The sequence below is a fragment of the Cupressus sempervirens genome, chromosome 11, assembly GCF_028749045.1.
Source record: "Cupressus sempervirens isolate cs-2001-9-10 chromosome 11, ASM2874904v1, whole genome shotgun sequence".
In the NCBI taxonomy this organism is placed as follows: Eukaryota; Viridiplantae; Streptophyta; class Pinopsida; order Cupressales; family Cupressaceae; genus Cupressus; species Cupressus sempervirens.
Genome location: NC_143128.1, coordinates 500,166,612 through 500,181,400, shown reverse-complemented (window position 1 = coordinate 500,181,400; position 14,789 = coordinate 500,166,612). Strand labels below are relative to the sequence as shown.

General features: G+C 33.8%; 1 protein-coding gene across 1 annotated transcript; it reads left to right on the top strand.

The window, feature by feature from the left end:
* The first annotated feature begins 9,930 nt into the window (after positions 1-9,930).
* On the top strand, positions 9,931-13,722 carry LOC149530555 (uncharacterized). Its single transcript, XM_089809806.1, has 3 exons — positions 9,931-10,591; positions 10,903-11,037; positions 11,641-13,722. Exons 1-3 carry the CDS (start codon positions 10,238-10,240, stop codon positions 13,288-13,290), a joined length of 2,139 nt encoding a protein of 712 aa, XP_089665932.1. The 5' UTR covers positions 9,931-10,237; the 3' UTR covers positions 13,291-13,722.
* The last annotated feature ends 1,067 nt before the right edge of the window (positions 13,723-14,789 follow it).

The window sequence follows — 14,789 nt, the reverse complement described above, 5'->3', positions numbered from 1 at the left end:
TCATACAAATTGACTAAAGACATTAACAGTTAGATAGAGATAAAGATGAGTGAGCTAGAGGCTTTATCTAGCCAAATCCAGTACCCATCTTACAAAGTAGATAATTTTGAAAGACAGGTGGCCAATATCCACAGTGGCATTAGGAAACTAGAACTTTGAAAGGAACATATTTTGAAGAGGACATCTGATTTTAGAGAATCTATTGCTCTAAAATTATCTTTTTTTGAGAAACAGTTAGAAGAGAAGATAAAAGTGTAAAGTATATTGTAAGGGGGAGCATATGTAAAGTTGAACAAGTTGTCATAGATGTAATGTTTATTAATATGTAGTTTGTTTTTGTCACTTAGCCAATTTTCCCTATTTTGTTGCCATCAATGCCAAAGGGGGAGATTGTTGACTTGGCTAATAGTGATATGTAATTTTTATAATTTATGGCAACACATGATGTACATGTTCATAGGAAACCTTGGAAATAAAGATAGTGTTTTGTAATCAGAAAATTGTCTAAGTATAGAATTTGGTTTACAACAATGTATTATTTTGTTTAGAACTTGTTACCGACATCATATTATGACTAGCAAAGTTACATGGAGATAGTATACATGTTGGTGATGACATGTATAACTTCAAAAGTTAGTACAAACTGTACAAAATAGAGATAATCATGTTTGAAGTGAAATAGGACAGCAAAATTGAAGGAAAGAATTATTTTGTTTACAAAATTAGGGCCGACATCCTACATGTTACCCAAGTTGGAAAAGTGGATTGTGGTCTTAGTCGACCCAACAACAATTTGTGTAAAGGCATGGCATTTATACAAAGGACAACTTGCAATAAGAAGAGAGGCCATCTTGTATTTGTGATATAGGTTGTATGAATATTGTGATGTGCAAACTTACTATGAAAGTGATATATGCAAAGTTTTATATGAGCTATTTAGTGATCCAAGATTTAGTTGAAGATTAGATATTAGTAAAGGAAGAAAGATAACATTAAATTACTTGTTTGAGCAGTGAGCTCTTCTTGTAGTTGAAATTGCATGTTTGGGCAGTGGGCTCTTCTTGCATACATTATACTACAACTCCTAACAGGGTTGGAATCTCCTAACAGGGATTAAAGTCTCCTAATAGGGACTCCTTATACTAAATATTCTCATTGACTCCTAACAGGGTCTATCCTCTAACAAGGAACTTATATATCAGTATATTATCTAGTGGATATCATCCCCACTATGGTTTCCACTTAGCCAGGGTTTTCCTAGTTAACAAAATATGGTGTTATGAGTTATCTTTATGCATTATTACTATTACTGTTCAACATTACTTTACTACTTTGTTATGCATGGTTTAATGTAAGTAATAATATCTATTTGGTGACTAAAGTTTGTAGATTACTAATTCATCCCCCCCTCAGTAATCCCTATTTCTAACATTTTTGAGATGTGGAGTGAGGGTTTGAGAATTATTAGTCTAAATAGAGTTTAGTTCATTTTTGAATCTGTCCAAATATAATATATATGTTTTTTCCAAAGATAGAATGAAATAAAAATTAATAGTTACTGATTTTTTTGAGCTTTGTCTAATATGAGTTGACATCTAATTGTATATTTTTAATAAATTAATACAAAGATGCAGAAAGTTGGTTGTTCATCCTAGATCTTGTCTCTTCTTTTGGTTTCCATTTAATTCTCTAATATTTAATAAGAAAAGTTCATTCAATTTCAATTGTAATTCATTTTGAATTATATTCCTATTAACTTTTGCTAATAATCTAATGGGTTATGTAAATGCTTAATGTAAATTGGAAGAATTCTTTGGTTTTCATTGAAGATTTTGATAAGAATGAGATTTTAAAATGAAAATTGATATTCTTCTCACAAGGTGTTAAGATAGATCTAATAAGTAGATTTCAATTTCCTATGAAGTTAATAGCCCAATAGGTAAGGCACTGGTCATCCATAAACATTGATCTAGTTTGGAAAACCTATATGGTATAATTATTATAAATTAATCCTTCTATTGTTTTTGTTGTTCAATATTTGAAGTGTGAGCGTATATTTGATTTAGGGAGTTTAAGGGTTTGATAAAGTAGCCATTTATCATCTCTTTTGCAGTCCTAGAATTAGAAGAATTAAGGCTAAATTATCTGCTTTAAGGAAATTCATTTTGAGATTTGAGTTTTAAAAGATAAGGAATAATTTCCTAGGTATACCTGCCTGAATTTTGTAGCGTTCAAAGTGGAGTGGAGAAGACATCATAGAGTCTTGTTAGTTGGTCCTCTTATTGTGTTCCTCAAAATGCCCATTATGGGTTTTAGATAATTCCTAGGTATTCCAATATTTTAAGAGGTTATTAAAATTCTATCAAATCAGAAGCCAACAAATCCAAATGTCTATTGTTTTTCTTCATTCTCTCTACTTTTGTCCTTAATCTTTACCAATTTGATAAAAAACATGTTTTCGAGGTCCTACCAATTTTAGGATGTCAAAACTAGGTTTTCACCAAGTCACTATTTAAAAAAAAAAAAAATGTATTTGTAGAAAGAATTCAAGCTTTTTCAATTTGGATAATGCTCCTATTGGAAGCTTGAGCATAGTTTTGAGAGAGTATGAAGAAGTAGAACAAGAGGATGAGGGAATACTTTTATCTTGGTCCAAGTTTCTTTGGATAGCACAGGTATAGTGATTTTCTCACAATTTTTAGTAAGCTCAATGGAAATAGTGGAAGTGGTATCTTCATAATACTTGGGAGATGGGTAAGAGATAGGATAGGGAAAGGTGACATCTTGAAGGAGATGAAAGGGACCTTGATCTTGATCTTTCTTGAAAATTATAACTTCATCTTTTTTAGAGTCCTCTTGACATGAAGCCACTTCTAAGGACAAGGGAGAATGTAAGGTTTGCATGGTAGGATCTTGAAGAGATAGTGAAGGACTAGTTAAAGTGGGCATAGTAAGCATATCATCACATGAAGGTTGAGGATCTTTAGTCTTAGTAGTACAGAAAAGATTTGCAACCAAGTTAAGATTAGTTTGTGTTTATTTTAGAGGTAGCCCTTGAGCATACACATACTCAATATAGAAAGCATTAGAATTTTTATTTGGAGGAGGCATGTTGGAAAGCTTAGAAGTTTCAAGAGATGCATGAGTGTTGGAAGAAGTAGAGGTGCCAAAGAAACCATCACTAGACATAGGTTCATCAATATGATCTCAATCAAGAGAATTATCCTCATTGTATGAGTTGTTAGGGATTCCAAGATCAAAGATGCCATCATCAATAAGATCTTGTATTTTATGTTTCAACTCCATGCAATCTAAAGTATTATGATCATTATGTCGATGCTAAGGACAATAGACTTCCAAGAATGGGTTTCCACATGAGTCAGATTTAGGAAATGTGATAGTCTTAGTGTTAAGAAGTGTTTGCAAAAAAATTTCATAAGAGTCCCCCTAAGGATTAAGAGTCCTCTCAAAAGTATGGCTAATCTCTTCTTGTTGTTTGTCAAGTGCATAACATGAATCCATGTTTTCATCACATTGATTAAAGATAGGCTTATCATGAAATTGTGGCATAGGTTCTTGATCAAAGGTAATATTGCTTTCTTTCTCTGTAAAAAGGTCTTTAGATCCCATAAATGAAGACAATTGATGTCTTGGAGAGACAGAGTGTGTAGACCTAGAAGAAGAGTATGACCTTAAAGAAGATGGCTCATATGCATGTAAAGACCTTAAGAAAGATTCATGTGATGATGATATCCTCTCTTCTACCATTTTTTAAGATTAGAGGGAATTTACATTATACACTTAGTGATGCAAAGGTAAGTGGGGTCATATATCTCTTTTGGTTCTTTGTATCAAGCATACAGGTCTTTAAATGCTTGGGTGACATGTAGGAGCTCATGATCATCTAGACTTGGTTTTGGTTTGGTAGAGCAAGGTTTGAATACCATAGTGGTAGATAGAAAGTCAAGCATGAAGGAGACTAGAAAAAATTGATAAGGTGACACAAGATAACTTGATTTCCAAACTAAAGAGGTAGAGTATTAAGTTGCCAAGATAGTAGAGATAGATTAAAGTGTCTTGTCAACCAAAGTTCCCAAGTAATTTACAACACTTGTGACTTGAGTCAAGAGATAGTATCAAATCCATAGATAGATAGACAAGTGAAAAATGGTCTTAATTAAAGAGTGTAGTCAAGAGATCAAGGTAACATTTCAGGGGAAAAAAAAGTTCTAGTATGGTGACACAAACCAAGAAGATAGAAAAAACCAAGAGTGGTAAGACGAAAGATCCATTTTAAGCAAGTTCAAGCACTAGAGACATAGAAAAGCAAAGTCAAATGATGAAACCCTCCTAGTAAGAAACACAAGAAAAATGTTTAGACTTGGAGGAAGATGTTTTGGACTTTTTTTTTTAGTATTTTTGGTTTTTTTGTGTTTTTTAAGTTTTATGATTTTCTTTTTGGATTTTTGAATAAAAACACACAATGAAATCATGCAAAGATGAATTTTTTTAAGGCTCAATTTGGTTGGTGTGTCCCCTTTTGTTTCCAAGTGGAGAAGGTTTTAAACATTCAAGTACATCAAACACACCAAAAACCTATTCAAGTTTCTACTAGGATGTACAATCTCAACTAGGGGATGTCCTCGATATACATAAGATACGTGAGGCCCAAATTCACAGATAAAAGAGAATACTGTCAAATAATTGGGAGGAGATGGTAACCCAATATCCACCTTCACTTACCAAAGGTTTAAAGTTCTTTGGGACTTAGCCAAGATTGACAATATTGCTTCTTCTAAGAGGCTCCTCTTTAGATTCAAGCCTCACTATTTATACTCTGTCAAAACATAGGAGTTGAAGTCGTCCCCTAGAGTGATAACTTCTCTAGGAAGATCCCCTAAAATAAAGTAAGATCCATTATTTATGTTCCCCTTAAACTCCTTAACAAGGATGCATGAAGAAAAAATCAATAAGAAAACCTTGGGGATTAAAAGACAAAGGGGTTCATTTTAAGCCAAAATCCAAGTGCGAATGATTGATTTTAAGTTCCTTTTTTTAATGTTGAGAAGACGCATCATATAAGTTGAAAAAAAGAAAGAGATTGTTTCATGATGAAAAAGAAGAAAAATACCATTATTTACAATGAAAATAAGGAGGTTTGGAGTGTGTGCACCTTGATTTCATGCTTTCCAAATTTTCCATTTTTTGCTCCTTTGACCTTCAAGTTGCCTTCACAAACTTCAATCAAGTGCATGAAATCATAAAGAAATATGATCATTCAAAGAAAATACATTGAACTAGTTGATTTTATAAAAAATGACAACTAATATCATGCATTGAATCATGTACAAATAAAGTGCAAGCTAATCACCAGATGCTCTTTTTTTGTTTTTTGATTTTTTGATTTTTGACCTAGTCAACAAGATTGGATTTGTACGATAGTATTTCGATGCCAAAAATGAAAATACAAAGAAGAAATCTAAATTAACAAGGATGCATAGTATCTAGTTCCTGCCAATATTGTATCTTAGTTGAAGGTTATGGTCAAAGTATGAAAAATGTATGCAATCTAGCTATATAGAATGTTCAATCGTGTATTTTACCGAAAAAATAGTTCTCTTTTATTTCTTTTTTTTAAGACTTTTACTTAGCTTAATTTTTAATTCTTGTAATGAAAAAAAATAAAAAAATCTTTATTAGATATTATTTATTAAACTAAATCATATAAAATAAGAGCTATAATGTAAGCTTTAGTGGTACCTTCGTAAAATGTAAGAGATTTTAATTCTTGTATAAAATGTTAAATATACATACTCATTTAAATTAAACTAATCTAATAATATGATATAAATATAATATCAATAATTATCATATAACTATTTATGTTTATAATTATTTATTATATTTATAGTTTTCAACAATTTAAAATTAATTAAACTAATTAGTTCAACTAAATTAAAATCTATGATTGATGACAAAATAATATTCTAATAGAAAATTAATATTTCAATTAAAATTGATTATAATATGTGACATGAACAATCAATCCAAAATAAAATGAGCATTGTACTTTCAATTCTTGAATGGTTGTAAATAGATTACATTATATTTTAGTTACCTAGTAGAATATAAATACAATTGAGAAAAAGCCTAAAATTGAAGAAGAAATATTTTAATTTAATTTCTAGATAAGATATGTCAGAATATGAAGAAAATATTCTTACATATTGTCAAACAAATTTATTTCATTTTATTGAGTTGTCTTATCATATTTAATATGGTAGCTATAAAGTTTGGAAAAATAAATAAATTTTAAATAAAAAATTAAAAGCCAACCCATGACTGTAGCAAGACTACAACCAATAAGATTGGAAAAAAAATATTTTTTCTTAAAATTAGTAAAATATCAAAATATATGAGAACTATATAAAATTGAAAGTTTTTGAAAAATAGAAGATTTTGATTGGACAAAGTAATTGAGAAATAACATTTCACTGAATGCTATAGTATAACTAATAAAAAAATTAGAGTGCTTTCTAAAAATGGAAGAAGTTTAGCAATATCTCTTAATTTGTACCCTAGGGATCCATTTTCTCAAAATAGGCCAATTTTTCCAAATCAAGTTTTTAGCCAATTTATTGTATCTAAATTCAAAATACAAAGAACTAACCCCATGTATAATTTAGAGGAATTTCCAAAAATGTAAATTATTCTAAAAAAATTGTTGATTTACAACCAGAAATGGATTTTCATGAAAAATAAAGAAAAAATCATAACTCACAAAAATATGATTCAAAAAAAATCAAAGTTTGGACTAAGCTATCTCTGATCCATTGCCAACCTGAAAAAAATAAATTTAGACCAGAATATTAATCTATTTGGAAGATATGATCAAATATTTCAAAACCTAGGGTTCTTGCCTTCAAGTGAATTTGCACAAAGGTTAGCCTTAAAACCAAGGTGAAAACCTTGCAAAACTACATGATTAGATCCAATAAGTGGTTGTGAAAATAAAAAATAAGAAATTCAACTAAAATGCAAACAAATTAAATTATTAAACTAAAAAAATGCAAGAAAATTGAGCTAGAAACTTGATTTTAGCACCATGGTGGGTGCCAAAAATGTGGACACATTTCTATAGACCATTATTCTCAAGAATGCCGATGTTGAAGAGAATCTCAAGAGGTGATCTATAGCTTCCTATTTATGATGTGCAAGAGCTATGAGATTATGGCTCTCAAACAAACCTAGTTTAAGCAACCCTTGGAAGGTAAACCATAGAATGGAAGATTCAAAGAGTAAATGCAAGAATGCCAATATCCAAGAATCAAGAATGAAATGCAATGCAAGTTATGCCAAGTGAAATGTAAATGCAAGGGAAATCTAACAAAGAGTTACAAGATTCCCTAAGTAGACTATGTGAGCTAAGATAATGCATAAAAGGAAATCTAAACTAAGAATGCAAGTAAGGAAATGCAAGTGCAAGATGCATACTCCAAGTGTCCTAGAATGAAACTTGTAGCATAACAATAACATGTGAGTGTAAGATCGTGAGAGAGTGAGGAGAGAGCCCCATTTAAAAGAGAATTAGATGGTAGAGACTAAGAGGCAAAATCAAGGGTGGAGAATGAGTCTCATGCTGACTTTGTGCACAAGAATCTCAACTAAGCAAGATCAATGATGGTGTTTAAGAGACAAAAAATGCATGGGGGAGAATTAAAGTTGTTTTGAAAATAAAATTTCCTCTCACATAGAAAAATATGCCCCTCGTGTGTAGAAAAAAAAAAAATCTTTTATTTTTAAATTATGAAAATGCCTCTTCATGTGCACACTTAGGATAAAGGGACTTTGGTGATTTTTTTTATTAAAAGGCAACAAGTTCTTTCAATTAAATAAAAGACTTGGGATAAGGTGGTCAAACCATAGGTTATAATTGCATAAATAATAAAGTGATGATTTGATCAAAGATATGTGGTTGATAAATTATACGGAATTGCTAGAAAGGGGGCTTACAGTCTGGAGGACTGTTTTTGAGTGATTACATTTGTAAATTATTATTGTAATCATTAAAGGATTATTTTTCTTATCTATCCAATTACTTCTACATAATTTGTTTAATAGGGGAAAGGGCTCTATAGCTACCCATGTATCAATAACTACTATGTTCTTGCCCACCTAAACCCTCACGTTACTCTATTTAAAAATAGCCAAATACAAGATAATTATAAACTCACTAAAATATTTTGCATGCAATGTTGGTCCATTTAGACACCCACAATTAAAACTTGAATATGTAATTGGTCAATTTGTGCAGCTTTTATGGTAATCATAGTGTGTGGGCATTTGTGCATAAGTATTTATAAGAACATTTATTTGAAGATTATGCATAAGCTTAGTTGTGTAAACTTTGGTGGTTGACATTCACGATTATTGGGGTGTTTATGTATAGGATCTGGATGCCACTTTTAGAAGGACCATTTTTTGATCTTTGTAAACAATCAAATCCTCCCACGTGTTATTATAAATAATGTCATTAGAAAATCACCAACCCATGATTGACCTATTCATAATTAGCTAAAGTTTACTTATGCTAATTTATAGATTTTGGTCTCTTCATTTGGTTGAGACTTGTGTTATTATCACTTAGGATACCCATTTCATACACATTTGACACTTGCACGTGCTTGTCAAGTGAACTTGTAAGTGTTCCACATTTTGGAGTGTTAGTCAAACTTTGAGTCTTATTTCCTGCTTAATCTACCTTGCATATATATGAAAGACATCCATGTACATTTTAAATGTATATGCTAGATTATCCTACATTGTTTATCATTTCATTGGTGAAAGTTTAATTTCACGCCTTTAGATACATGGCTGGCTCCAACATGATATCAAGCCATGAGAACACATTCCTTCCTACATCACACTGATCATCAAAGGGTCATCAAGTCAAACACATGTTATTATTGTGTTTAAGATGCTTAAAAATTGAAAAACAATACCTTTCGTTTCACCAAATTTCAATAATTTTCAATTCTTGCATTTTTTTTTGCTATTAAATGAAAATAGTAAAAAGGTGAAAAATAAAATAATAGAAGACAATTTAACCCCGTCCAATTTGCCCATTTTGGGGTATTGTGAACATATTTACCTCTTTTGGTAAAAATGACTTTTTGCATAATTTTAACATATGCACAACTCTATGGTTTACATCTTCTGTGTGGTCATCCACATAGGCAATCTTCAATGTTGTTTAACTGACTTGAATTATTAGAGGAAAACTTAGACAGTATCTTGGAAACTTTATTTGCATTTAAAATTTTGACTGACTTGAATTCTTAGATAAAAACTTAAACAATATCTTTACGATTTTAAATCATATATGAAAAATCTAAACAAATATGATCTCAATGTAAAAGTTTGTAAAAGTTTGTATTACCCCAATTCATTAGAAAGCTCTTAAACCATAAACAAATTCAACAGCTTGTATTACCCCAATTCATTTTAACTATCTTAAACCATAAACAAATTTAACCTGTGCACCCTCAATAGCCATTTTGAATGAAAACGCGCATTACCCTTATTCATTGCAACTGCCTTAAACAATATCTTCTCATACGGAAAAACCTACACGGACTTGTCCAAATGTGAGACAAGTTCAGGAGCTTTGAATCGATAAATTAGAACTAGTTCACATCAGCTGCGATGTGAAACTGGTAGATGGCAAGTTCCAAAGGAAGAGTGGGCAGACAGAACATGTTTATTTTGCAATATGGGAACAGTGGAGACAGAGCAACACTTTGTCATGGAATGCTTGGCTTACAACGACATTAGATCTGATTATACAAAAATTCTGCAGAACAAGGACTTCAACTATTTATTTGAGGAAGATCAAGTGAAGAGAACAGCGGAGTTGATTATCAAAATTCAGAGAAGAAGAGACAAGTTAACCAAAACTTTGCAACTGACTAGTTTGGCTCCTGACTCGGGAGGGCGATTGCATGGGTCCCATAGACTACTTTAGTCTCGTGGACGTCATTAAAATCTATCATATCATATCATTTCATTAAGAAAACTTGACTGTTCATAAACTATTCAACAAAATAGGTTCTCGATCTCTGTCAGGGATCGGGATCGGGGCAATGAATGCGTCACAGCCAGTTCTCCACGTGGCATTCCCACATGCTTACAGTTTTTTAAATAATCGCAGATCCGGGGATACAGGGGTGGAGGATGGATGATGGTCATGGGGGGAAGACCAAGAGGCAGAGCAGGTGAAATCCCCAAATCCATCAAATCCCATCAAACAACAAACCAGGGAAAACAACAGCAAAAACACAAGCAGATACATCAAGAGCAACAGCAAAAACAACAGCGACCTCAGCCGGCCCAGCGTGTTGGGGTGAGGAGATTGATCAGGGGTGGACATGGAACACCCTCGCCGAGATGGAAGCTATACGAAAACCCCTTCTTTCAAGTCCAGAGATCTCCATTCCTGCGCTCCGCCAGGAAGCTGGCAGCCTCCTTGTGGGAGCAATGCCGTCCCCAAAATGGGATTCGAACCCGCGAAGCTTTGTGCTATGCTTTTCAGGTATTTTAATGCACTTCCTTATCTAAATTAACTGTGGGCCACTGGCGCTGTCACTTTTTCATGTTGAGTTTTGTCTTTGCCGACCTAAGCAATTAAACATTATTCCTACACCAGTTTACATTTGACCTTTAGATATGCTATTTATTGTAGGATGTCGAGTTGTCAGATGCTGATCAATTGAACTGTCTCAATCTGGTTCCGTGGGATGTTGGGCTTTTTTAATGTATCCGGATCAATTGGGGAAAGTAGTTTAGGTGATGATTTGGGGATTAGTTGGCATGTCACTGATTGGTCAATTATCTTGGCCACAGCATTCAATTGATGAGGCCGGCAATGGCGGTAACGATAGCAATGGCGCTCCTGCAAAATCTATGCCATCTACGAAGAAGAATCATTATGGAGAAATACAGACCGGAGGAACTGCAAGCCATGGAGGCCTTATTGAGGTATTTGGATCTATTTTGTGTTCATGGTCCCAGTTACTTTTGAATGTTTTGCCTTTAGACATGATCGCATGTTAGTGGGTTGTGTTTCTCGTTCCTGCAATGACGACATGTGAAAACATAAGTTTCTTGTTGGAAATTTGGCATTTGTTTTGATTGGTTGGGTATTTGTGTTGTATTTAATCTGGATTTACTTTCGTGGGTACTGACCTTTCTGTTATTTAATTATATTTGGCAGTGGACATTAGTGTATTGAAATCTATGTTTAAGGTTGTGGGCACATGTGTTTTAATGGATTTCACCAGTGGGTATGGATTTGTTATTCTGAGTCATTGGTAATCTTTTTCATCTTAGAATAGCAGTCGGTGGGTATTACATAAGGGACGGGGTTTTGTTATTTCTGGATACAATGTGGTTTTCCAGAGTTCACTCTGAATTGTGAGTTTTAGGTTTCACATTTGTTTGGTGAGTTCGTTTCGAATCATGTGAATGCTGTAAATTGTGTTGGGAATCGGTATGCATGCGTACTCAATAGAACCGCCTGAGATTGAGAATGAGCTTGAGCTCGAGCTGACATCTTCTTTGGATTTTTTCGTCTTGGTTCAGAATGGCCCATTACTACAGACAGATTTGATTTTGTTAGATAAGAGTGCCTCTATGGATGACTCCATTACCTTGGATGAGTTGTTGACAGCTTACAACCACATACAAATTCTGGAAGGAGAACATAATGCCAGCAAGTTACTTGTTCAGTCCCTGCGCACAGAGCTCGAGCAAGCTCATGCAAGAGTGCGCAAGGTGGAATTCGAACAGAAGATATCCAGAAAGGAAATGGAACTTCTATCAAAGAAAATTGCAGAGGAGAGAACTATATGGCGGAGCCAAGAACAAGAAATGATCAGCAAAGCAGTTAAGACTGTTGAGAAGGAGCTGGAGAGTGAAAGGAAATCAAAGAAAAAGATGGAGATAATTAACAAAAATTTGTCCAAGAAGGTTGCGGAGGCTAAAATGGATATATCCAAATCCATGCAGGAACTTGAGAATGAGAGGAAGGCTAGAGAGTTGGTTGAAGGTATCTGTAATGAATTGGCCAAGGAAATTGGGGAAGATAAAGCCAAATTCGAGGAGCTGAGGCAGGAATCTGAGAAGTATAGGCAAGAACTTGAAGAGGAGCGAAGAATGCTCCAAATGGCTGAGATTTTGCGGGAGGAAAGAGTACAAATGAAATTGGAAGCAGCAAGGCTTTACTTTGAAGAGAAACATTTAGCCTTGGAAACATTGAAGTCTGAATTAGAGGGCTTTCTGGAAACAGCTAGAGCTTCCAAAGTTGATGCTGGCATTACCTGTATGCGAGGGGAAGAGTTGCTTAGAGATGCTACCAGTTCTGTAAGGATTCAAAACATTAAGGATTTATCATTTCAACTATCAGAAGCGGTCAACATTTTTTCAGGCTATGAAGATTTGCAGGTTCTTGACCTTAACAATGATGCAAGGGAGATAGACTCTACAAGCGGGTTCCTTTCAAATACTGCTCAGCATAACTACATAAACCCTACACTAAATAATTCTGCTGGAAACTCCTCATTGAAAAGTATAAGCATTTCCCCAAAACCAAGGTATTTTAAGGCAAATGTAACAGAAGATGGAAGAAAGAACAAAGACAAAAGGAAGGAACACAAATCTGCAACTGTAGGACAAAGCAATGGGGAAGAAGAGATGTGTGAATCTTATCAAGAAATCAAACATGGGAGGGAAAGACTAAATGATTGTTGTAGAGAAAACAAGCAACCATCTTGCAATGAAGCAGATGTTATCATTTTAGAAACAGAAACAAATGAAGAAGTTAAAGTAGGACCTGCTGTTCTAATCACAGAACAAAAACATTTTGCTGAAAGAGATGGTCGACTGAAAAAACAACCAGCAATGCATTTTCAAGGATCAAACCCTGGGAGAGAGGAGTTTCACAAGACAAGTTCTGTGCAAGACAGAGTCTCAAACCCAGCAAAATATTCAAGCTTTTCGCAACAATCTGTTTTCCACCGGGCATACGCTTCTTTTAATTGTCGGTTAGGGGATGCTTCAGATACTGGAAACCCTCATATTGCAAGGGGGATTAAAGGCTTCATAGAGTGGCCAAAGTGTACACGGCAGAAAAGTCTAAAGACAAAGTTGGAAGCAAAGGTAGAAAGCCAGAAAGCTCAGTTGAGGCATGTCTTAAATCTGAAGCATCAGCAAGCGGAAATCAGTCGATCATGAGGTCTGAAGTTTATATGCTGCTTATGTGTTGATGCTATGAAGGATTCTACAATCAAGCAATCTTGGAGTTCACTTGTACATGAATTCTTTTGTACTTCATTGAATGCCATTTTGAATTTGTTCCACTAAATTGGGGCAAGGGCTCTATTAGTAATTATTCAGTCCTCAGGGGAATTGGCAGTTGGGTGAATTGGAAAAGACAACATTGGTGAATTGTGAATATTCAGTTAAATATGGATTGGTAGGTGCTATCAGTACCATAGGGAACAAGTGTTGCATTCAAGAAGTTCACCATTCTTCCAACCGATATTAAGTCTGTACATGAGGAACTTCGTAGAGTCCAGTACAGCCAATGATCTGATACTATTCAATTTTGTAGCAAATCTATTCTTTCTAGTAAATAATTTCTTTGATTGAGGTCAGGTGACAAAATTTGGAATTGCATTGGCCTGGATGTGGTTTGTACACTTTACATGTTATCATCAACCGTTAGGCAGTGTTATATTATATTTTCTTCCTTTTCCCAGCAAACATCAAAAGAGAATATTACTCATCTTCCACATAAAACTTAAGCAAGATGTGTTTTTTTTAATAGAAATACAGAAAGGTTTTGTTTTCATGTGTCCTGACTGAAAGCTAAAATATATCCTGGTTGGTGTTTTTTGCATTTCATCTTGGAAAAGTTTTATATCTGCAAGACTGCAAGTAGGGGCGATTTATTTGTTCCTAGCAATGAGGGATGAAATACACGAGGAAAATACACCTAGCAGGAGTCAAGAGGCACAAGCTTGAAGTTGTTTTTAAGTGATCCTACTAGCCATACAATATTATTTAGACTCTATATAGAACAATGGCTCTTGCAGTACTTGAATCTGAGATTTTGTTTCTCAACACTCGGTTTCCATCAACTCAATTCCTCCTTCAAGCATTTCATTTCATCCTTTTCAAAGCCTGGAAAGGAGCCATAGCCATGAGCAATGGTGGGGTTTTGACATGACTTCTTGGAATGGCACACGTGTTCTGTACTTATTACGATGCATTTGTTTTTTGCTTAATGATAAAATAGTTTTTAATTGTGATAGAATAGCTTTATTATACAATGTTCTTACAGTCTTCTGTCAGATATCTAGTGCCTCCTCCGTACTTTGTTCTTTAATTACAAATTTGATTAACGGTATTATTCATTTCATTTTGCAAACAATAGTGGACTTGATTGGTTCTTGTTTACCCTGTCAAGGGCATGCAACCTCTCATGAACTGCATTCAAATTCATTACACTGGGAGGTGAAAAATTAAAATAACAGCCATTAGCTAGTTTTATCAGTTTCTTTAGAAATCGTGTTTGCAATCCCTTTTCTTTAGCATGGATTCTATTGCAGTAAATCTTTCGACTTGCACTGGTTAGCAGTAGCTGAGCAATGTATCTGAATTAATGAAAGCATTTTAAAATGCACAAAGTGAGGCTAGTTATTCACTGAATCTAGTTTTTCTAATAATTA

Bases quoted from the DNA above. Each gene is read 5' to 3' on its own strand.
- LOC149530555 (XM_089809806.1), top strand. From the start codon at position 10,238: ATGATGGTCATGGGGGGAAGACCAAGAGGCAGAGCAGGTGAAATCCCC. The intron at 10,592-10,902 runs GTATTTTAATGC...TCTTGGCCACAG, and splicing joins CTTTGTGCTATGCTTTTCAG to CATTCAATTGATGAGGCCGG. The intron at 11,038-11,640 runs GTATTTGGATCT...GTCTTGGTTCAG, and splicing joins GCCATGGAGGCCTTATTGAG to AATGGCCCATTACTACAGAC.